Source organism: Neovison vison, chromosome 5 (genome assembly GCF_020171115.1).
Source record: "Neovison vison isolate M4711 chromosome 5, ASM_NN_V1, whole genome shotgun sequence".
Taxonomy (NCBI): Eukaryota; Metazoa; Chordata; class Mammalia; order Carnivora; family Mustelidae; genus Neogale; species Neogale vison.
In genome coordinates this window covers 121,699,104-121,723,166 of record NC_058095.1, presented here as the reverse complement: position 1 = coordinate 121,723,166, position 24,063 = coordinate 121,699,104, and the positions used below count along the sequence as shown (strand labels likewise).

The following is a 24,063-nucleotide window of genomic DNA, read 5'->3' as shown; positions in this document are numbered from 1 at the left end:
TCCAGCAATTCCAAAGGGTATATACCCAAAGGAAATGAAAGCAGGATTTTGACCAGAAATACATACTCTCATCTTTACTGCAACATTATTCATAATAGCCAAGATTTGGAAACAACTCGAATGAATGGATAGAAAAGATGTGGTATATATATACAATGGAACATTATTCAGCATGAGAAAGGAGAATATCTTTCCATTTGCCACAACATGAGTGGACTTTAAACTATTATGCTAAGCAAGATAATTCAGACAGAGAAAGACTATATGATATCATTTATATGTGGAATCCAAATAAGTTAAATCTGTAAAAAGAATAAAATGGTGGCTACCAGGAAATGGTAGGGAGGGATAAGATTAAAGCAGTTTAAGGGTACCAATTTGTAATGAGCCACAGAGATCTAATACACAGTCTAATAAATACAGACAATATTATGCTATAATTTTACAATGCGATAAATATTTTTACATTAGGGATAATATATAAGGCTATCAAAGGAAAATGCTATACAATTTAAACTTATACAATGTTACACATCAAATTTATGCAAATAAAAATAAAAAGTTCTCATAAAAATAGCCAAAGAAGAATTTGGAAAATTGTTCCTTATGGAGTTCCCTGTCCTCTCAGAAAGTAGAAGGGCACATGTCTCTAGTTTCAATCATTTCCTAAGAAAATTCATTAGTCTATAAAACTTTTCTAGTGTGATGGACACAGCTGCTGAAGAAGAAATGGTAACATATTCAGAGAATTTGTTCCTGGAAATTTTTGACCTAAATTTTACTGAAAAAAAAACAGAAATGATTACTTTTCATACAAAGCCACCTTGAATTATTTTAAAGTAATTAACATTTAAGGAAAGAGTAACTCCATTCCTATTTTCCTATACAGATGAAGTAGAAGTATAAATTCCTTACTTTCTTTTGAAAAATCATAACAGGCACTTATAATAGTTCATTACTTCTTTCTAAAATTCGTAAAACAAAATCCATTTTGAATAGCACCTTCACACTGCAACAAATACAGAAATTAAAGTGTCAATCACCTTATTTTTGACATATAACTAAATTCCACAGCTGTGCAACTTATATGCCCATCAGTCATCTGCAAACGCAGCATTCTTGGTGCAGCCTGAGATTCTTCATTGTCCTTTGGTGCAGCAACATTGCGAATTTTTTGAATTTGCAAAACACATGGACCTTCAAGCTGTCAAAATACAAAGGAATAAATATCACTTTCTAGCCATGGCATTTTCATTTATTCTGTTTCCCTCTTCCTTAATGGTCATACTTCATGATTTATAATAATTTCAATTAAATAAGGTCAAAAGTAAAATTACATAATATACATCAGGATTTGGGTGGATTTAAAGATAAAACTTCAAAAGGGTCTCCTGAATTCATTAATTCTGAATGCATTTTCAGAAAGTAATGAGAAAACCTGAGGAAAACCAAGTTATATTTCTGGATTAAAGGTGTATTAATAGATTTTTTAGTATTATGTGCTCTAAATTATTCATATGCACCCCCCCATCTTCTCCCATGTACCTTAAGGTACAATCTGGAATTAAAGAACTTGGTAATTCTTTTTAAAGACTTTATTTATTTATTTGACAGAGAGAGAGAGATCACAAGCAGGCAGAGAGGCAGGGGAGTGTGGAGGGGGAGAAACAGGCTCCCTGCTGAGCAGAGAGCTGGATGCAGGGCTCCTCCCAGGACCCTGGGATCATGACCTGAGCCAAAGGCAGAGGCTTAATCCACTGAGCCACCCGGGCATCCCTAAGAACTTGGTAATTTTTTAAGGGACATCAACTTAACACCACCAGTTGGAAGGAATATATACTGTTTAAAAACAGCAGGTTTAAAGCACGCCCTCTTCTGGCATTAATGAAGAATACAATACCCCAAAATTTAACAATATAAAGTTCAAAAAGTGTGAGCTGTACTGGATGTATTTTCACATTATTTTTTTAAGTAAATTTAAATCTAATGTTGTATTACATGCCTGGCACTAAAGAGAAGAAATGCTCTCTCTGGTCACATTTCAATCAAAGCCAAAAATAAAATTGATGAGCTCTTAAAAATTTTATATAACAAAATGCCTCTGATATAATTGGGAAATGCTGGTAAAATCTGTTTACATGGCTGAAAAACAACTTTATTACAAAGTGATATTTTCTACATTATAAAATATTATACCTTTCAGTAGTATCATACCTACAAATGAAAAAAAAAGGCTACTTTTTTGTTACATAGTGTTAAGTAAAATCTTTCTGTGCATAATAATGTGATTTATATTTTCAGCAAAGAAAAATGTGAAATGACTGACAAACATTTACACTTAATTTCTTGAGTAAGCATGTCCCAAATTAACAAATTTCTACTTCATATTTACTAGTATTTTGCCAAAGAGAAATAATTTTGATATATATTTAGTCCTAAAGAATATAATTAGAAAAAAGAGACTAAAATTTCATTGAATTTTCAGTTACAAAAAAAAATTCCAACTTAAAACAAGTCCAAAATCTTTAATAAGTACAGATAAGTTGCGAATTCAGGATGAACTTTTTCTTTTGCTTTGTTAATGTCATTAAAATAAGGACATTTAAATTAAACCATAGACAGGTTGTAGTTATTATAATGTTTACCATTCTATTTTATTTTTCTACTCCTAATATTTTTAGCTTAGACATTAATGAATATACAGCTTGTGCTGTCGAACCATATGCAACTACCTAAATATATATTTAAATTAATTAAGTGAAATTTAAAATTCAACTCTTGAGTAACATTATCCATATTTCAAATGTTCTGTATCTGGACAACACAGATATAAACTACCTACATCACTACAAAAAGTTCTATTAGCTGATCGATGATCTAGATCTATGCGTTCCAAAGTGAGACACATGTATTTTAGGGGGAGCACATCCATTGACTTGTGACAGGAAAACTTTTGCTTCTGTTTAATTCTTAGTAAGAAAGAAATTAAACTTCCTAGGATTTCTTATCCAGCACAACAGGGGCACCCTAACTTGGTCATATGAAATACAGATCACAACGTATCTTTATGGAATTGCAGAGTCCTACAACCCTGCTAAGACATTGATTCTAGACTTCTGGCCGACAGAACTGTGAGAGAATAAATTTTTGTGTTTCATGCCACCAAGTTTGTGGTAATTTGTTACAGGAACCTTAGGAAATGAATATACCCACTCATGGAATGACTTATCTGATTGGGAAAAATATACCATATATACTGGGCTCAAACTGGGCTCATTCTCACCCTTCTTTTTCTTGGGATCTAGCTAGGAACTCTGAGGTATTTAATCAGGCACTTCACTGGATTGACACTACTGTGAAGGAGTGTCTAAGTCTGACTGGTTTGTGGTTCAGTTAGTCCATTCGCCTCTCTCACTAAATCACATCTTTCAAAGTAATTTTCATTAATAATAAAGCTGATATTTTGGCCCACATCTCCCACACTTTACTTCTCAACTGATTCAAAAACAAAGCAGAAAAGGAGGTACTATTTACTAGACTCCTCTTAGAAGAGTCTACAATCTTTTTATGGTCACTTCTCCAGGAGAATTATCAAGCCTTACTATTAGTTATTCCACAATTCAGAAATGTTCTATATGTAAGCCAACAGATATAATGAATATTTTCATTTATGTTTACAAAATTCAGCTTATTATACTCTGTAGTAAACAAAAAACTAGAAGTATGGGACCTAAATAAAACACAAATAGTAGGAGATAAAATGCTATAGTTCTAAGATTATAAATGCTAACTTTAAATTCTGAATCTAAGTGACTCAGCTGGTTGAGCATCCAATTCTTAATTTTGGTTCAGGTTAAGATCTAGGCATCATGCGATCAAATCCAGCTTTGGGTTCCACGCTCAGTGGGGAATCTGCTTTCCCCTCTCCCTCTGCCTCTCCCCCTGCTTCTGCATTCTCTTTTTCTCTCTCTCTAAAACAAATAAATAAATCTTAAAAAAATAAATAAAATCATCTAAAGGCATCCACAATAATGAATGAAAATTAACCTCAAAATCTGTGTCCAACTGGTGTCAAGGGCAACCCCAAAGTTAAAAAATATATAAATTCGATTGGGGGGGACAAGATGGCGGGATACTAGGAAGAGGCGTCTTTTCAGCTGGTACCCCAAAGTGAGCTGATTACCTACCAAAGAACTCCGATCACCCATGAAATCAGCCTGAGATCAGAATTATACACGTCTGGATCTCTACAGGGGCAGAAGACGCCAGTGAGCAGGTAAAGCGGAATGGGAACAGCGGACTGATATCGGAAGATAAACAAAAGGGGGAGGGAGCCACCAGAGGCGACTGGTGCAAAAGTAATACCCCGATACGAGCGAGAGTGCCCTGCGTCTGGGGACCAGCATTAACTTGGAGACTGGTTGAAAGCACTCCAAAAGAGCAAAGGATCGCGGGGGGAAATTGTGGGAATCGGGGCGGCTAGGGACAGGGGCTTAAGTCCCCGGTCCCAGACGGCCTCCCCGGTGCAGAGGCAGAGAGAGTGCGGCGGAGAAACCGGCTCCTGGTCCCTAAGCCACCAGCACGCCCCAGAGCGCGGGGGTTCCGGCTCCTGTGAGGGGATGGGAGCTGCGCCGGTCTGCAGAACGCGCACTAGCCCTACCACAAAGCTTGAGATGCGCGCGCACGTCCCTCCAGCTCTCCTGGGTTTCTAAGGCCCGGGGGCGCTTCTTGACCCACGCCATTGTTTCAAAGTCTAAGCCGCACGCGCGCGAAACTCTTCCCCAGACAGAGGCGCGCAAAAGCCCAGCCTGCGGCTTACGGACCAGCACCCCGTTCTCAGTGCCCCAGACGCGCGCCCGACCCACAGCCGCCTCTGAAAAGAGGTGCGCCCAAGCCGGGCACTCCCAGCCCGGGCCGGCGGCAAAATCTCAGTGTGCGATCGCTGCTTGGAACCTCTCTGGCGGTCAGGAGCTCCCAGACAGCCGCCACTGCCTTGGCTTTGGGGACGAGCAAAAGATCCTGCACCCCCAGGGTCTTTAACTTGGAACCTGCACTGCCAGCGGCCAAGGGGGAATTTATTCAGCTTCTGCACCCAGACTGAGGCTTCTCTCTGAGACGGAGATCAGGAAGTGTTCCAGGGTGCACCTTGACTGCACCAGAGTTGATACATCCAGCTACATCTGTTCAGTCTGCTCCCACCAAAATGACTAGGAGGAGGAATGCCCAACAGAAGAAAAATACAGAGGATGGACCTTCTGCAATAGAGCTAACGGCTATCAACATAGACAATATGTCGGAAAGAGAATTCAGGCTAACAATTATCCAGGCAATAGCTAGGTTGGAGAAAGCCATGGATGACCAAACAGAATTGATTAGGGCCGAACTGAAAGCGACCAGACAGGATATTCACAATGTTAGGGCGGAGCTTAAAGCTACCAGGGAGGAGGTCCACAATGCTCTCAATGAGTTCCAATCTAATCTAAACTCTCTCAAAGCTAGGGTAACTGAGAAAGAAGATAGAATTAGTGATCTGGAAGACAAACAGATAGAGAGAAAGGATCAGGAGGAAGCCTGGAACAAACAGCTTAGATCCCACGAAAGCAGAATTAGGGAAATAAATGATGCCATGAAGCGTTCCAACGTCAGAATTATTGGAATTCCTGAAGGGGAGGAGAAAGAAAGAAGTCTAGAAGATATCGTGGAACAAGTCCTTCATGAAAATTTTCCGAATCTCGCGAATGAAACCAGCGTTCATGTACTAGAGGCTAAACGGTCTCCACCCAAGATTATACACTCCAAAAAAACATCACGACACCTGATAGTCAAATTGAGAAATTATAATTGTAGGTATAATCTCTTGAAAGCTGCCAGGGCAAAGAGGCTCCTTACTTACAGAGGGAAGCCCATCAGAATAACGTCAGACCTGTCCACAGAGACCTGGCAAGCCAGAAGAGGCTGGCAAGATATATTCAGGGCACTAAATGAGAAGAACATGCAGCCAAGAATACTTTATCCAGCAAGACTGACATTCAAAATGGATGGAGAGATAAAGAGTTTCCAAGACCGGCAAGGCTTAAAAGACTATGCAACCACCAAGCCGACACTGCAGGAAATATTAAGGGGGGTTCTATAAAAGAGGAAAAATCCCAAGAATAGCATTGAACAGAAATACAGAGACATTCTACAGAAAGAAAGACTTCAAAGGTAACTCGATGTCAATAAAAACGTATCTATCAATAATCACTCTCAATGTGAATGGCCTAAATGCACCCATAAAACGGCACAGGGTTGCAGATTGGATAAAACGACAGGACCCATCCATATGCTGTCTACAAGAGACCCATTTTGAACCTAAAGATACACGCAGACTGAAAGTAAAGGGGTGGAGAAGCATCTTTCATGCCAATGGGACTCAAAAGAAGGCTGGGGTAGCGATTCTCATATCAGATAAATTAGACTTCAAACTAAAGACTGTAGTCAGAGATACAGAAGGACACTACATAATCCTTAAAGGGACTATCCACCAAGATGATCTAACAATTGTAAATATCTATGCTCCCAATATGGGAGCAGCCAATTACTTAAGAAAACTGTTAATCAAGATAAAGAGTCATATTGATATGAATACACTAATCGTAGGAGATCTTAACACGCCTCTTTCAGAATTAGACAGATCATCGAAGCAGAAAATCAATAAAGAAACAAGAGCATTGAATGACACATTGGACCAGATGGACCTCATAGACATATACAGAACATTCCACCCTAAAACAGCAGAATACTCATTCTTCTCAAGTGCACACGGAACCTTCTCCAGAATAGACCACATACTGGGTCACAAATCAGGACTCAGCCGATACCAAAAGACTGAGATTATTCCCTGCATATTCTCAGATCACAATGCTTTGAAACTGGAGCTCAATCACAAGGAAAAGTTCCGAAGGAACTCAAACACCTGGAAGCTAAAGACCACCTTGCTTAAGAATGCTTGGATCAACCAGGAGATCAAAGAAGAACTGAAACAATTCATGGAAACCAATGAGAATGAAGACACTTCGGTCCAAAACCTATGGGATACAGCAAAGGTGGTCCTAAGGGGAAAATATATAGCCATCCAAGCCTTGCTCAAAAAAATTGAAAAATCCAGAACACACCAGCTGTCTCTACACCTTAAAGAACTGGAGGATCAACAACAAATCAAACCAACTCCACACCTAAGAAGGGAAATCATCAAGATTAGAGCTGAGATCAATGAGGGAGAAACCAGAGATACAGTAGAACGTATCAATGAAACTAGAAGCTGGTTTTTTGAAAGAATCAATAAGATCGATAAGCCACTGGCTACACTAATCCGAAAGAAAAGAGAGAAATCCCAAATTCATAAAATTATGAATGAAAAGGGAGAGATCACAACTAACGCCAAGGAAGTAGAAAAAATCATCAGAAGTTATTACGAACAGTTATATGCCAATAAGCTTAGCAACCTAGATGAAATGGATGCATTCCTGGAAAAATATAAACTACCAAAATTGAACCAGGAAGAAATCGACAACCTGAATAGACCGATATCTAATAACGAGATTGAAGCAGTGATCAAAAATCTCCCAAAAAACAAGAGCCCAGGACCTGACGGATTCCCTGGGGAATTCCACCAAACCGTCCAAGAAGAAATAACACCTATTCTCCTGAAGCTGTTTCAAAAAATTGAAGCAGAAGGAAAACTTCCAGACTCTTTCTATGAAGCCAGCATTACCCTGATCCCCAAACCAGGCAAGGACCATACCAAAAAGGAGAATTTCAGACCAATATCACTGATGAATATGGATGCTAAGATTCTCAACAAGATCCTAGCCAATAGGATCCAACAACACATTAAAAAGATTATCCACCATGATCAGGTGGGATTCATCCCTGGGCTACAAGGATGGTTCAACATTCGTAAATCAATCAATGTGATACAACAAATTAATATGAGAAGAGAGAAGAACCACATGGTCCTCTCAATTGATGCAGAAAAAGCATTTGACAAAATCCAACATCCGTTCCTGATTAAAACGCTTCAAAGTATAGGGATAGAGGGAACATTCCTGAACCTCATCAAATCTATCTATGAAAGACCCACAGCAAATATCATCCTCAATGGGAAAAAGCTTGCAGCCTTCCCATTGAGATCAGGAACAAGACAAGGATGCCCACTTTCACCACTCTTGTTCAACATAGTATTAGAAGTCCTAGCAACAGCAATCAGACAACAGAGAGAAATAAAAGGTATCCAAATTGGTAATGAAGAAGTCAAACTCTCTCTCTTCGCAGATGACATGATTCTTTATATGGAAAACCCAAAAGACTCCACCCCCAAACTACTAGAACTCATACAGCAATTCAGCAGCGTGGCAGGATACAAAGTCAATGTGCAGAAATCAGTGGCTTTCTTATACACTAACAATGAAAATACAGAAAGGGAAATTAGAGAATCGATTCCATTTACTATAGCACCAAGAACCATAAGATACCTGGGAATAAACCTAACTAAAGAGGTAAAGGATCTATACTTGAGGAACTATAGAACACTCATGAAAGAAACTGAAGAAGACACAAAAAGATGGAAGACCATTCCATGCTCTTGGATCGGAAGAATAAACATTGTTAAAATGTCTATACTGCCTAGAGCAATCTATACTTTTAATGCCATTCCGATCAAAATTCCACCGGCATTCTTCAAAGAGCTGGAGCAAATAATCCTAATATTTGTATGGAATCAGAAGAGACCCCGAATCGCTAAGGAAATGTTGAAAAACAAAAATAAAGCTGGCGGCATCACCTTACCTGATTTCAAGCTTTATTACAAAGCTGTGATCACCAAGACAGCATGGTACTGGCATAAAAACAGACACATAGACCAGTGGAACAGAGTAGAGAGCCCTGATATGGACCCTCAACTCTATGGTCAATTAATCTTCGACAAAACAGGAAAAAATATACAGTGGAAAAAAGACAGTCTCTTTAATAAATGGTGCTGGGAAAACTGGACAGCTATATGTAGAAGAATGAAACTCGACCATTCTCTTACACCGTACACAAAGATAAACTCAAAATGGATAAAAGACCTCAACGTGAGACAGGAATCTATCAGAATCTTAGAGGAGAACATAGGCAGTAATCTCTTTGATATCAGCCACAGCAACTTCTTTCAAGATACGTCTCCAAAGGCAAAGGAAACAAAAGAGAAAATAAACTTCTGGGACTTCATCAAAATCAAAAGCTTCTGCACAGCAAAGGAAACAGTTAAAAAAACAAAGAGGCAACCCACGGAATGGGAGAAGATATTTGCAAATGACAGTACAGACAAAAGGTTGATATCCAGGATCTATAATGAACTCCTCAAACTCAACCCACACGAAACAGACAATCACATCAAAAAATGGGCAGAAGATATGAACAGACACTTCTCCAATCAAGACATACAAATGGCTATCAGACACATGAAAAAATGCTCATCATCATTAGCCCTCAGGGAGATTCAAATTAAAACCACATTGAGATATCACCTTACACCAGTTAGAATGGCCAAAATTAACAAAACAGGAAACAACATGTGTTGGAGAGGATGTGGAGAAAGGGGAACCCTCTTACACTGTTGGTGGGAATGCAAGTTGGTGCAGCCTCTTTGGAGAACAGTGTGGAGATTCCTCAAGAAATTAAAAATAGAGCTTCCCTACGACCCTGCAATTGCACTCCTGGGTATTTACCCCAAAGATACAGATGTCGTGAAAAGAAGGCCCATCTGTACCCCAATGTTTATAGCAGCAATGGCCACAGTCGCCAAACTATGGAAAGAACCAAGATGCCCTTCAACGGATGAATGGATAAGGAAGATGTGGTCCATATACACTATGGAGTATTATGCCTCCATCAGAAAGGACGAATATCCAACTTTTGTAGCAACATGGACGGGACTGGAAGAGATTATGCTGAGTGAAATCAGTCAAGCAGAGAGAGTCAATTATCATATGGTTTCACTCATTTGTGGAGCATAACCAATAGCATGGAGGACAAGGGGCGTTAGAGAGGAGTAGGGAATTTGGGTAAATTGGAAGGGGAGGTGAACCATGAGAGACTATGGACTCTGAAAAACAGTCTGAGGGGTTTGAAGTGGCGGGGGGGGTGGGAGGTTGGGGTACCAGGTGGTGGGTATTATAGAGGGCACAGCTTGCATGGAGTACTGGGTGTGGTGAAAAACTAATGAATACTGTTTTTCTGAAAATAAATAAATTGGGAAAAAAAATTTAAAAATATATAAATTCTAGATGAAAATAATAAAAAACAAATATTAATCTGTATACAGTGTTATAAATTTCAGAACACTGGTCACATTATCCGTTCAGGCATCTACAGTAAATCTCAATTTAGTGGACATTTTCCACCAGAGAAGATCTATGTGTGCTTCTGGCAGTAACAACCCTGCAATTGAGAGAGCCTCAACTTTGGGCTAGTGCAAAAGTAACAAAATTAACCTTAGCCAAAACCTCATAGCACCCCCATTAGCTCCAGATATTCCTTCTAGAAGAAAGTACTGCTGATTCAGGTGCCCACAAAGACAGGTCAAGAAACATGAAATCACAAGAAAATATCAAGAGACTCATAAGGAAACAAGCCATAAAGCATGAGAATCATAGTAAAATTAAAAATTAAAAAAAATTAAGTCTCCAAGGCCTGGGGAACTTGGAATTATCAAAAACAGACTACAAAATAATAAGCCTGGTCTAAAAAATTTATATAGCTTGTATTAGAAGAGAGAGAAGAAAATTATAGAGCTAAACTAACAAGTTATGAAAAGAACAACAGACTGAGCTCAAATAAGGTAGAAGAAAGAGGATAATATGGAGAAATTAATGAAATAAACAAATTCAAGCTTAGCAAAGACTAGTGTTGATTCTTCACAAAGGCTAATGAAACTGATACTGAACGGACTGATCAAGAAGCAGAGAGTAAAGATGCCAATCAGTGACTTAAGAGATAATATTAATAAAAACATTCAACCTACTTTCATCAGCAGTGGAAAAATACAGAAGAACTATGCAGAGCGGTCTAAATATCCATCAACTAGTAAATGAAAAGAAGAAAGTGGTATATCCATACAATGGAATACTAATCAGCAATAAATAGAAACAAACTACTGACATATTAACCTCAAAAACATTCACTAAGTTAAAGACGCCAGATACAAGAGAGTATATACACTGTGTTTGCACTCATGTGACATGTCAATAAAAGGCAAATTTATAAAGAAAGCATAAAAGAATATACAGATAAAATATTAAGAATAATAAGTATAAGTTAGTAGAATTTAAGATCAATAGACAATTATCAGAGAGAAAAAGTAATTTTTTAAAAACACCATTTACAGCAGCAAAAATAAAATACTCCAGGAATAAAGCTTACAAAAGATACAAGACCTCTATACTTTCATAAATTATAAAACTATGCAAAAACTAAATAAATGAAGAGATACATCTAGGAGTATGTGAGAGGCAGCTCATACCAGTTCACAAGACCCTATTATGCACATATCTTCCCAATTCTGGCATCAGTGATTTCATGGTGTAGCTTATAATTAGCCATGGTGATAATACTCTTGCTACAAAAAGTAGCAAATGTTATGTATTAGGGCTTTTTTCTTCTGTTCACAGAGGCACCTTATAAGCATTTCACTGATAATATGGTAACATAACAATATCAATTGTCTTTAAACTAATTGGCCCAATAGACACATGAAAAAGTGCTTCACATCACTCGGCATCAGGGAAATACAAATCAAAACCACAATGAGATACCACCTCACACCAGTCAGAATGGCTAAAGTTAACAAGTCAAGAAATGACAGATGCTGGCGAGGATGCGGAGAAAGGGGAACCCTCCTACACTGTTGGTGCGAACGCAAGCTGGTGCTTGCGTTTTTTGAGGAACCTCAAAAAGTTGAAAATAGAGCTACCCTATGACCCAGCAATTGAACTACTGGGTATTTACCCTAAAGATACAAATGTAGTGATCCAAAGGGCACGTGCACCCAAATGTTTATAGCAGCAATGTCCACAATGGCCAAACTATGGAAAGAACCTAGATGTCCATCAACAGATGAATGGATAAAGAAGAGGTAGTATATATATACAAAGGAATACTATGCACCCATCAAAAGAAATGAAATCTTCCCATTTGCAATGACATGGATGGAACTAGAGGATATGATGCTCAGCAAAATAAGTCAATCGGAGAAAGACAACTATCATATAATCTCCCTGATATGAGGAAGTGGAGAGGCAACGTGGAGGTTTGGGGGGTAGGAAAAGAATAAATGAAACAAGATGGGATCAGGAGGGAGACAAACCATAAGAGACTCTTAATCTCACAAAACAAACTGAGGGCTGCTATGGGGGAGAGGGTTAGGGAGAGGGTGGTGGGTTATAGACATTGGGGAGAGTATGTGCTATGGTGAGTGCTGTGAAATGTGTAAACCTGGCAATTCACAGACCTGTACCCCTGGGGCTAATAATACATTATATGTTAATAAAAATTAAAAAAAAAAAAAACGATTGGCAAATTCAATGCAATTTTAATCAAAACTCCACATCTTTTCTTTTTTAAGATTTTATTTATTTATTTATTTATTTGATAGAGAGAAAAATCACAAGTAGGCAGAGAGGCAGGCAGAGAGAGAGGAGGAAGCAGGCTCCCCACTGAGCAGAGAGACTGTTCTGGGGGCTCAATCCCAGGACTCTGAGATCATGACCTAAGCCAAAGGCAGAGACTTAACCCACTGAGCCACTCAGGTGCCCCAAAACTCCAACATCTTTTAAGAAACTTGTTCATTTGATTCTGAAATGTATACCAGTGTGGGGTGGGCAAGGACAGAATAGCCTAAGGAAGAGTAACATATTTTATAAACACAAGATTAGAAAAATTTGATCATTTCAAGTGCCACAAATGATAGAGATTAATGGTATCTCACACATACTACTGAAGGTAATATAAATTTGGTACAACTTCTTTAATAAATAATTTGGCATAATCTTATAAAGTTCAATACTGGCTTAGCGCTAGAACATAATTCAATCCCTGGTTATGTTCCCCAGAAAAACTCTTAGAAACATGCATCAAGAAAAATACACAAATTTATTCCTAAAAGTAGTGCATCTATTATAAAAATAAAAGAAAAAGAAAAGCATTTAAATATCCATCAACAGGAGAATAAGTAAACTGAAGTATATTTACACAGTTTAGTATTATATAAAAGAGAAAAATGAATGCATAATAGATATATGCCACATGGACACCTATTAGACACAGAGCACTGAATGACAGAAGCAAATTACAGCAGACAGTATGTTAACATTTTATAAAGCTTAAAAATAAAAATATATATTGTTCATGAACAATGACATATGACTAAAATATTTTTAAAAGTAAAGTTAAACTCAAAATTCACAATCTGTTCTTGGTGTGGGAGGGAGGAAGAGCTAGGACACCCAGGTAGGCAGAGTGGTGCTGTAATGTTCTAGTTCTTCTACCAGGCTAAGAATTCAGATGTGCTCACTTTATTATTAAGCTTAAAGCATATATGTTTGTATATGTTAAATATTACATTAAAATAGTTCAAATAGTTTACATATATTTTGAAATTAAGACATTGGGTAGTTCACAGAAATATCAAGAGAATTAAAGAACTAGGTCTGTTGCCTACACAGAGAGAAAAAAAACACTCATAACCAAATCATAGAAATGGTTTAGTGGCCATGGTGTTGGTAAAACAACAGTTCTTGGATGGGGAGAGAGAGAAGAAGCCTTAGTATTTGTAGCATCTGCCAACTGCCATGGCTGATTTCCACTACCAAGATGTTACTGAACTCTTAACTAGGAAGACATGCTGACAATCAGCATTCATGAGCTCTAATGAATGGGACTCAACACACTCCAAGCATCTAGGTGTACACCTGTTCCATCAGCCTCACTGGCCCTAGAAACCTACCCCAGGACTGCTGCAGCTACTACCGTAGAAACTCAAACTCGCTGTAGCTTCTACCACTAGCAGAGAGCATTCACTATGGTTCCTGCTTATTTGAATGATTAGCCCAAGTCCATCGAGGCTACAGATGACTAGCAGAGCTGAGGTACATATGCATGGCATAGTTGCAATGGAGGCTGCAGAAAATGTGTCTGGCATTTTCTTTCTCTTCACCACCATGACTGGAAAGATGGGACATTCCCTCACACACACGAAGATAACTCAGGTTCTAGGAATCACAAATGTCCACTATACTTATCTTCCATGTATTGTTATCAGTCAAGATTTTGTCAAGCTGTTTTTTATAGTTTGTACAATAAACCTTTTCATTGTATATATCGTATATATAGTATTATATAATATATATTATAATATATATAATTAATATGTGTGTGAATATATGTGTATATATACACCTATATGCACAATCACTCTCCTCTCCTAAGATTTTAAATATGCCCCCAAATGGGGATCTGCCCACTATTACCTCACTGGGAAGCACACCTCTAAAAACTAATAGTCTAGGCAAGAAAAGCAACCTCCCCACTTCACCAAGCTGAGACAGCTGCCCTTTCATCGCAAGTACTTCTGACACAATATTGATTTCACTACATGAACACATAAGTTTCTTGATCTCTCATTAGGTTATGTGTTCCAACAAGGCAGGGGCTGTCCTGTTGATCGCTGCATCCCTTGAACTTAGCACAAATATGCATTCAAAATTCCTTGATAAATACAGTGTTCCCTTTGTCTTCAAAATAATTTGCCTTAGTTTACCTCCAGATCCACAAAGTGTGATAGGATCACTTGTGTATCTTAAATGAGAAAACTGAGAGCAGAGGGTAATGTATTCTGCCAGATGTCATTCAGCTAGTAGGAGGGAGAATTAGGATTTAGATTGAGATCTGTCTTATACCAAAGTCTGTCGTCTTTCTATTACGCATTTTAAAACTATGACAAAATTTGTTACATGGTAAAAGCAGATACAGGTCTAAAGGGCAATGGAAATACTGATGCTTAAAAATTAATTCTGTTCAAAAGGGGTCAAGAAAATTGGGAGAGAAGTGGAATATGAATGGGGTTTACCGTGGAAGCATAGACAGATTTTAAGGAAGTTAAATTCCTTCATCTCTGCAATAAAAAGAGGCCAGTAATCATTTCTGTTTTTAGTGTTTTTCTGAAGACTACAAAGATAGTGCATATAAACTGTTTAACACTGGATATAGCAGAGCAGATTTTCAGTAAGGAGAGGAGAAAAAGAAGAAAAAGAAGAATTTGCTGGAAATCAGGGCTCTCCTGGGTAAGTTAGAAGCTTGTACCAAAAAAGATCAAGAAAAAAGTAACTCAAACACACTAGAAATGCTGGAAAAACAGCTTTGCAAAGGTAGTCCCTCATCCGTAGCTCAAATTTTTCAAGCTATATTTACATACAGCGAGAGGATAAATGCAAAAAAAAAATTATAAATAACAGTAAAAAGAACATTTCTGAATCCTAAATATGATAGTACCTTTACTAGAAGACGACCTAAAAGTTTCCACTCCTCAGACATTTTAAAAACAGAGTATTATAAAAGCTTATTAAGTGAGAAATAGACATAATCCTGAATAGGTTCTTCCAAACTTGAGATCCCCTGTGAAAAGCATCAATTTATACATCGAAGTATGTAGTACAGGGCATAATTTCTCTTATTCAATCATTCAGAGCAATTATAGCAAATGAAATATGAGGAAAACACTGTGGGCCCCCCCCGTCAAAGGTAACCCTTATACTAGTGTATCATTAGCCTATTTCCAAACCTCTATCCTTCACCTTTTTAGCTTTTTGTTCTCTGGGAGAATTAAAAAAGAAAAAAAAAAAAAAAAAAAGGTGAACAGTTTGTTTTTCAATTATCAGAAGAGTTATTTACCTATTACATATAGTTTAGTACAGTCATTTTTAAACTCCACAGAAGTTCTACTAATATTTGCCAATAAACACTTGTAAATAAAGCAAAGTAAAATCAATATTTCAGAGTAATCCATTGTTCTGAAACTTAAGAGTACATGTTTAATTTTAATAACTCACCAGAAGGAACACTGACAAATTGTATTATTTGCCAGAATATAAATTAACATACATAAAACATGATATAATTTTATTTAAATTAAAACTTAAAGCTTTTTTCAATTATTTTTCTTTTGAAAAACGTCTAATTTTCTAGACTGATGGTGAAAGGGCATTGACTTTGAATTTTAAGGCAGCGAAGCCATCTTGTGGTTGATGTCGGTACTGCTAGAGCTTTGAGTGGGTCCCTCCCATTTGTAAAATTAGGTCTTTAATCACAGTTTGACATTTAAAAAGGCATATACAACCTGTCATTTTTAAGACTTAGAAGGAAAAAATAAATACAGACCTGAAAGTCCTTCCTTTTTAGGGTTCCACAGTAATGCATAAGGTCATCACATAGCTGGACTGGTAATGTATTTTTATAATAACCTCTACTTTATAATTCTATACTTTGGTTCAGAGGCTTAAGCTATGAAAATCACTACTGCAAAATATTATGCTTAAAAAAAAGAATATGAAAAATACTAAACAGCTTTGTAGAAATAATAGTTCTACTTCTTTTTCTGTGATGACTTTGTTCCATGATTTTTAGCTTATAAGCCATCAGGTTCAAAGAACTTATAATATCTAAAAAATGCAAAGTCTGCCCTAAAACACTCAGAAAAAAAGTTACAAAGGTGGCTTCCCCACCACACCTCCCTCCACTCTCACCATCTAAACCTCAAAGATAAACTGCCTACGGGAAGACATGGCTTAGGCTTGGAAGCCTGGAGACAGCAGTCATCTTCCCCCTCAGCATTTTTTTTTTCTTTCTTTTTTAAGTATGCTGGGAGTGGGCATTAAACTCATGACCCTGAGACCAAGACCTGAGCTGAGAGCAAGAGTCAAATACTCAACTGACACCCAGGCACACCATTTCCCTTCAGCATTTTTTTTTTAAAAGATTTTATTTATTTATTTGACAGAGAGAGATCACAAGTAGGCAGAGAGGCAGGCAGAGAGAGAGAGGGAAGCAGGCTCCCCGCTGAGCAGAGAGCCCGATGCGGGACTCGATCCCAGGACCCTGAGATCATGACCTGAGCTGAAGGCAGCGGCTTAACCCACTGAGCCACCCAGGCGCCCCTCCCTTCAGCATTTTTTAAAATTTGTTTGAAACCTTTTCATTAAGGTCATGGGCAACCTTAGGGAGAAAATATAGGAACTGAAAAACAATGTAAAGAGAATGGAAGGAAAGAGAAAAGAACCTGCACAAAACTATTATATTAATTAATGATAAAGTTCCTTGCACTTTTTGCCATTCTACTTTCTTCCAATTTAATAGTGATAACTAAAAACAATTTTTTAAAAAATTTTTATTTATTTATTTATTTATTTAAAGATTTTATTTATTTATTTGTGAGAGAGAGAGGAGCGAGAGTGAGCACAGGCAGACAGAGTGGCAGGCAGAGGCAGAGGGAGAAGCAGGCTCCCTGCCGAGCAAGGAGCCCGATGCGGGACTCGATCCCAGGACGTTGGGATCATGACCCGAGCCGAAGGCAGCTGCTCAACCAACTGAGCCACCCAGGCAGAGAGACATCACAAGGAGGCAGAGAGGCATGCAGAGAGAGGAAGGGAAGCAGGCTCCCTGCTGAGCAGAGAGCCTGATGTGGGGCTCGATCCCAGGACCCTGAGATCATGACCTGAGCTGAAGGCAGAGGCTTAACCAACTGAGCCCCCCAGGCGCCCAACTAAAAACAATTATTAAGACTTCAGTCTCACACCCCAGATGACAATGTTTTTCTGAAGGCCCCAGATTTGTCTTAGAACAAAAAAGATATAAATTCAATGTATCCAGGATTAACTGTCTTCTCTGATCACAGTTCAATCAGCTCTCCATTTTTCCTTTCCATTCTCAAATTCCTAAATGCTAAAAATGGTATTATCCAAGACTTAGTAAATATAATAACAATACACACCATGTGAGCATTTACTTTTGGGAGAAGTCTGAAGACTCCTCTCTACAATCCTTTAATCTACCTCCAAAGAGGATTACTGCTTCGATGTTAGTCACTTTTCCTGTAAAGAACAGTTGTACTCATCAGACCTCTCCAAGACTGCTGCCTAATCTGGGATTCTATACTCCAGAAACTTGCCAGGTATGCTTCCCAGACCACCAGAATCAACATCCCATGGAAACTTGTCCAAAATACAGATTCTTAGGCTCTATCCTAACTCAGTGGAATCAGAAACTGGGGGAATCCAGGGGTAGAGGGGAGGGGCTGGGCATCTGTGTTTTATCCAAGTTTCATGGTGATTTTGGTATATGATGAAGTCTGAAAACTTCACAACCAAAACCACTGAACCAACTGAAAACCACAATCAAAAAAAGAGATGTATGGAAACTGAAGAGAACTCTGAGAAAAATGAAGTTGAATGGAAAATTCGAGAAAGAATAAACAAAGGAATCAAGATAACTAGCTTTAGCAAAAGAAACTTGTGGCAAAGACATTTACAAGTCCTCAAATATATGAAGAATTATTCTCAAGAGAAAGTAAGCAGATGTTCTCCATTCCCCCTGAGGGAAGATCAAGAAGACATTACGAACTTTAAGTTGTAGCATAAGAAATTTAGATTAAAATAAAATTAAAGTTTGCTGACACAGAGTGTTGTTAAATATTAAAATGAATTACTGAAAAGTTTATAGAACCTCTTCTCTGAGTATCTGTCTAAAAAATGAAGAGTAGATTAGAATTCTCATATGGCTCTTTCTAGCAAAATGATTACCATCATTTATATAAACAGATTAATACTTAGAAAATGTGTGAAACTTTTTTACACTATATACCTTTTACAATTATCTAATAACTAAGTGTTAAAATGGTAAGAATATTTATCCAAACACAAAACATACACACTGAAAGTATTTATTTATAGATAATGATGGTTCTTTAATAGTTTAAAAAGTGACCAATAGCACATAAGATTCTTGGCTGACACAATTCACATGTATTTTCAAATAAAAGAAGAAATATAGGTAAAAAAGAAGTAAAAGACTGAGTAGTTGGTATCTAAAAACTGTATCCCTGGATTTTAAAAAGATCACTGCACAATTCACAATATGAATATATATATATATGAAAATTTTGAATCTATATGACATATGTAATACATACATTATATTATGTATATTACGTACTAATAAATATATGTGGTACAAAATGGAAGCAATAACCAAATGCACAGCTTTGATGAACTGCTCTTAATATCCTCTCACAATCTTACAATTTTATAAAATAAGTTCATTAAATAAACATGAAAATAGGTAACTAAAATTAAAAGGTACAAAAAGGTCCTTGTCCTGTATTCTAGCAATATTTGCTAAGTCTCACATTAATGAGCTTATAATTCCTAAAACTGATAGGTTTTTTAAAAAATGTTTAAAGTCACCAAAAGTTTAAAACTTCAAGTCAATAATTTTCCATTTGTACAGAAAGTCACTAAGATAACTCTGTGACCTAGTTAATTCTAAAATATTTTGCAGTTGCAGTCTTTACTGACAAAATATAATTCCAATAATTTAGTAAATGTTCATATTTATTGCAGTTAGCATAATTTAGGAAGTTAATGTTTTTCTTTACCTTTTCTACCTTTCCACCATTGATGTCACTGGGGAGGAATTTCTTGCCAATTGTTCTTAAGTCTGTCTAAAATAAAAATATTATTATTAAAATATAATTATAGAGAAAAGTAAATCTAAATCTAATCTTACTCATAAACAAAAGATGAAATTTATTAACACCTATAGAATAAAATTTAAATCAGTATCTTTTAGCTGATTATGAGATCTATACATACAATCGATCTTTTCAAGTAACATAGTACCATACATATGTTATTGAAAGTACATCAGTAAGTTGAACAGTAATGTTTAAGGCCTTAGTTCTGGTTATATTCCTTTCAATAACTTACTAAATCTTCTCTATTAAAACCTAGTAATTGATTTTATATTACTGTAGTCTTACTAAAAAAAAATAATGTCCCAATCCAAAGCCAACTGACTACTTTAAGTATATAAACAGAATATATTTTTGATAACTGAATCCTATATAACACTCAAATGAAGAGTCATGAAAACATTATTCTTTTGGCTGTGATACCTATTACAAAGCTACATAACATACAAATATCCTAGGGAACAACACCACTGCAAAAGCAAGAATAGGAAGACTTTACTATAGTAAAAATCCATATTATTTGCTTAAACAAATTACAGAAGTCAAAGTTAGTGAACAAATGACTAAGTATATGAAAGTGCAAACCAGAGCAAAACAAAAATGAAAACATAGGAACTAACAAACAAAATTACAGCATTTCTGATATAAAAACAAAACTTCAACTATACAGTTTACAAAAAAGCAGAACTTTTAAGGATATTGTCCTCTTTAGGAAGTAAAAACTGAAGGAACAATAAGAAACTTGCTCAGAGGAAAATCAATACTCATGAAGAAGGCCTAATTATTTAAGCTAAGAAATTATCTTGATGACAGAGTGTGAGGTTAGACTGATAACTGAATTTATATTGTTCTGTTCTTCTTTAAAATATAACAAGAGCTCTTCATCTTCTTCAGAGCAGAATAAAAGAAAATAGACTTAGAGTGCATTTAATCACAAAAACTGTAAGGCAGAAATTCATGTTAGACTTAGGGGGAAAACACTAGATGATTAAAATTACTGTGACATAAAATGAAGACATGGAGAGAAGTCGGATAGTCCTCTTTCATCACCTACAATAACAGAATGTCCTCTTATTTTAAATATCAGTATGTGGTCAGCTTAAGAAATGAGCATATAAATTACACAATCCCCACAGATCTTTCCAGTCTTTTACTACCATAATTCATATTTTAATTCTCAATGTAAAGCAAGGGTCACTCCTAAGCTAAAACTCACCAAGTAGAGCTGCCAGACAAACTAAGCCCCAAATCCAAAACACTTGTGTAACAATATGTTAGCTTTATCATCTTTGCAGCCTCTATCCAGTAACAGAGTGAAAGAATTATAAGCATACCTTTTCACTTTGAAAATACTGAGCAGCAATGGGAAAAAAATATTTTCTTATACTAACCTTCCATATATTAGGATTGTTTTATTCCTAATGTTAATTACACATGAAGTACTTGGTTCAACGAATTGCAAAGAGTAAACACTTAATGAATGTTAACTATCATGTTTATTTGTTAATATAAGATATGTACATTTTGTTATCTGAACATGAATAATCATTAAGTTAGTAATACAACTAACAGTTCATAATAATGCAGGCATCATTTTGAAGTCACTCAAAGGCTCAAATATTTAAATATGTATGCAAAACAGAACACTTACAAATTTTATGATATACCACGGTTTCTCATTTCTGATTCTTAGCAATAATTATGAAATTTAATTTAAACCAAAATGAGGCATCAATATAAAGTTGAAATAAACACTAAATTAAAATCCTAAACTCTGAATCATTACAAACTGTAATTAACTAATAGGACCATGGACACTGCCACAAATTCTCTAAATCCAGCTAATTTATTCCTCTATAAAATGGAAAAAATATCACCAAGCTTATCCATAAAGTTGTTATCAGGCTAAAGGGAGACATTATATTCAAAGTTTATATAACTTTTAAAGTGCTAAACACATATATAATGAATATTATTTCATTATTCTTTAAGCAAGATGAAAATGACCTACCAAATCTTTAAACATCCTAAAATCAAAATCAATGTATAAGTACTCCAAAGGCAATTTCATGCTTCAGATGCCATTATGTGAGGATCACTAGTAAAACTGGGTCCAAAAATGCATTTATATTGGACATAAAAAAATTATGCAGGATTAATATTTAATCTATAACAACATATGCACTTGTACACACATACAAAAGATTCCTATTTACTCGAGTAAGTTCAATGGAATATCTATTTGGCAAGTCATTTCATATTACGCAGAATCTTAAAAGAAATTTTTGAAAATCTGTTTTTAAATTTTTACTAATACATAGTACTCGGTAATTTAAGACTGAGCTATCACTTAATTTACTTGTGAATAATTCAGGTATTTAAGCCCAAAACTACATGCTGGATTTTAACGTCATTTCTTAGTATTTTTAATCCCCATTCTACAGAGCAAAAAATTAAGGACCCTCCTTTCAACATAAAAATCTATACAGAAATGAGTTATACAACAGCTCTGAGGCTGCTCTTTTTAGAAGGGCTTACTTTTACAAGGTTGGCTCTAGGCTGGCATGTGGGAACTTGCACTTGAACATCTCCTAACTGAAAATGTGGTTCACTGCCTAGACTATTTATATGAACAATGTGATTTACGGTGAACACCTGCTTTTTGAGGGGGAGGAGTCTTACAACTGTTCGTTTAGGCAGAGAGTGTCTCTATAAGCAGACCAATAAATGTACTGGGTGCTAGTCCCTAGTGGACTTGCCTGGGCAGAAACACTGTACCGTTACCCTTGCTTTTCAAAAGTTCACATTATGCCACTTTGCTTTTACAAAAGACCTACACGAGTTTTCGCTAAATGAAAGAAATTCAAAGATTTTCATTTTATAGGCAAAGGTGAAAAGCAAAAAAAGTGTTCAGTGGCTGTTATTATACTGAGCATTTATAGAAACAGAATGCACCCCAAACAGCGAGAGGGGCACTACCAAGCTTCTTCCCCAGGAACTATACTCAGCATCTCAGCATCAAACTGCAAGAGTTTTGAACTGTGTTCTGGGCATCTGTGCTTTCTCTTGATTTATTTTTGTGTATCCTTTAGCAAGATATGCCCTAAGGTAACAGAAAAATCTGAGACGTTACTTTTTGGGTCTGGGAATTCTCTAAAATCTTTCCATATAAATTAATGGTAATTACTTCTGCATTCTACACCATTTTGGCTTACAAAAAGTTTTGCCCAAATGTCCTATATATTTTTTTAAATTTTACTTTTTTTTTTTTTTTTTGAGAGAGAGAGAAGCACACATGTGAGCTGGAGGGGTCAGGGTGGAGGGATAGAAGAAGGAGAAAGAGACACTTAGGCAGGTTCCACACCCAGCGTGGAACTCAAGAGTCAGATGTTCAACTGACTAAGCCACCCACATGCCCCAGGAATGTTCTACTTTTGGGTAGCGTGGAAAACCTATACATATATTATTGCATTTTCATTGCTAGATAAAGGAACAAGCTCAGTGTGTCCCGAATGGGAGGAGAGGGACATAAGAAAGCTTATGAATGGATTATTCTCCCAATATGTAATAAGTTATATATAATAAGAATCAATAATACAACTCTTTTTTAACTAGTGACTAATAGCCCCTAATCTTTCAAAAGCCGAAAAAATTTCAACAGAAATACTATAAATGCCTGACTTTATTTAAGGGTCATAAGCTTGAAAGGTAAATTATCTCTCTGGTGTAGACTTCATCCTAATTAAAGGTAATTCTTTTTCCTATTGTATGGCATGAAATCTTGGATTGGCATATTCAACCATATATTTCAGAGAAAATTATACAGACAAATTAAAATTCATAAAATAATGGTCATCATGTACCTCTTATATACATAGGACAAATACTTCATCTTGATTTACTTTATTTATAGTTTCACATCCAATTATAGGAGATCATTTCTATTTACCTAATCTTGTAAATAAGAAAAAGAAGAGCAAAAAAAGAAGAAAAAAAAAGGAAAGGAAGAGAAGACTGTCAAAAATAATTCATCATCTTTAGAATTTTTCTTTAATTAATAGAGTTCTTTCAATATTTTTTAAAAGTAGAACTCACTTATTAGGGTACAAGTAAAAAAAAGTTAAAGTGTATACAGAATATTTCCATTTGTAGTCATAGACAACATGCATAATTTCTAAAGTTTACTTTTTTAAAAAGATTTTTATTTTATTTACTTGATGGACAGAGATCACAAGTAGGCAGAG

The 24,063-nt window shown here is 36.3% G+C and overlaps 1 protein-coding gene across 5 annotated transcripts in view; it reads right to left on the bottom strand.

The window, feature by feature from the left end:
* TDRD3 (tudor domain containing 3) overlaps nucleotides 1–24,063 on the bottom strand; it is a 171,847-nt gene that overhangs the window by 86,966 nt on the left and 60,818 nt on the right. For all 5 annotated transcript variants that reach the window (XM_044249844.1, XM_044249845.1, XM_044249847.1 and 2 more), the window contains exons 3-4: nucleotides 19,724–19,789; nucleotides 1,044–1,204 (exon numbers count right to left, since the gene is read on the bottom strand). In XM_044249844.1, coding sequence (XP_044105779.1) covers nucleotides 1,044–1,204; nucleotides 19,724–19,789 — 227 coding nt within the window. The remainder of the gene's footprint in view (nucleotides 1–1,043; nucleotides 1,205–19,723; nucleotides 19,790–24,063) is intronic.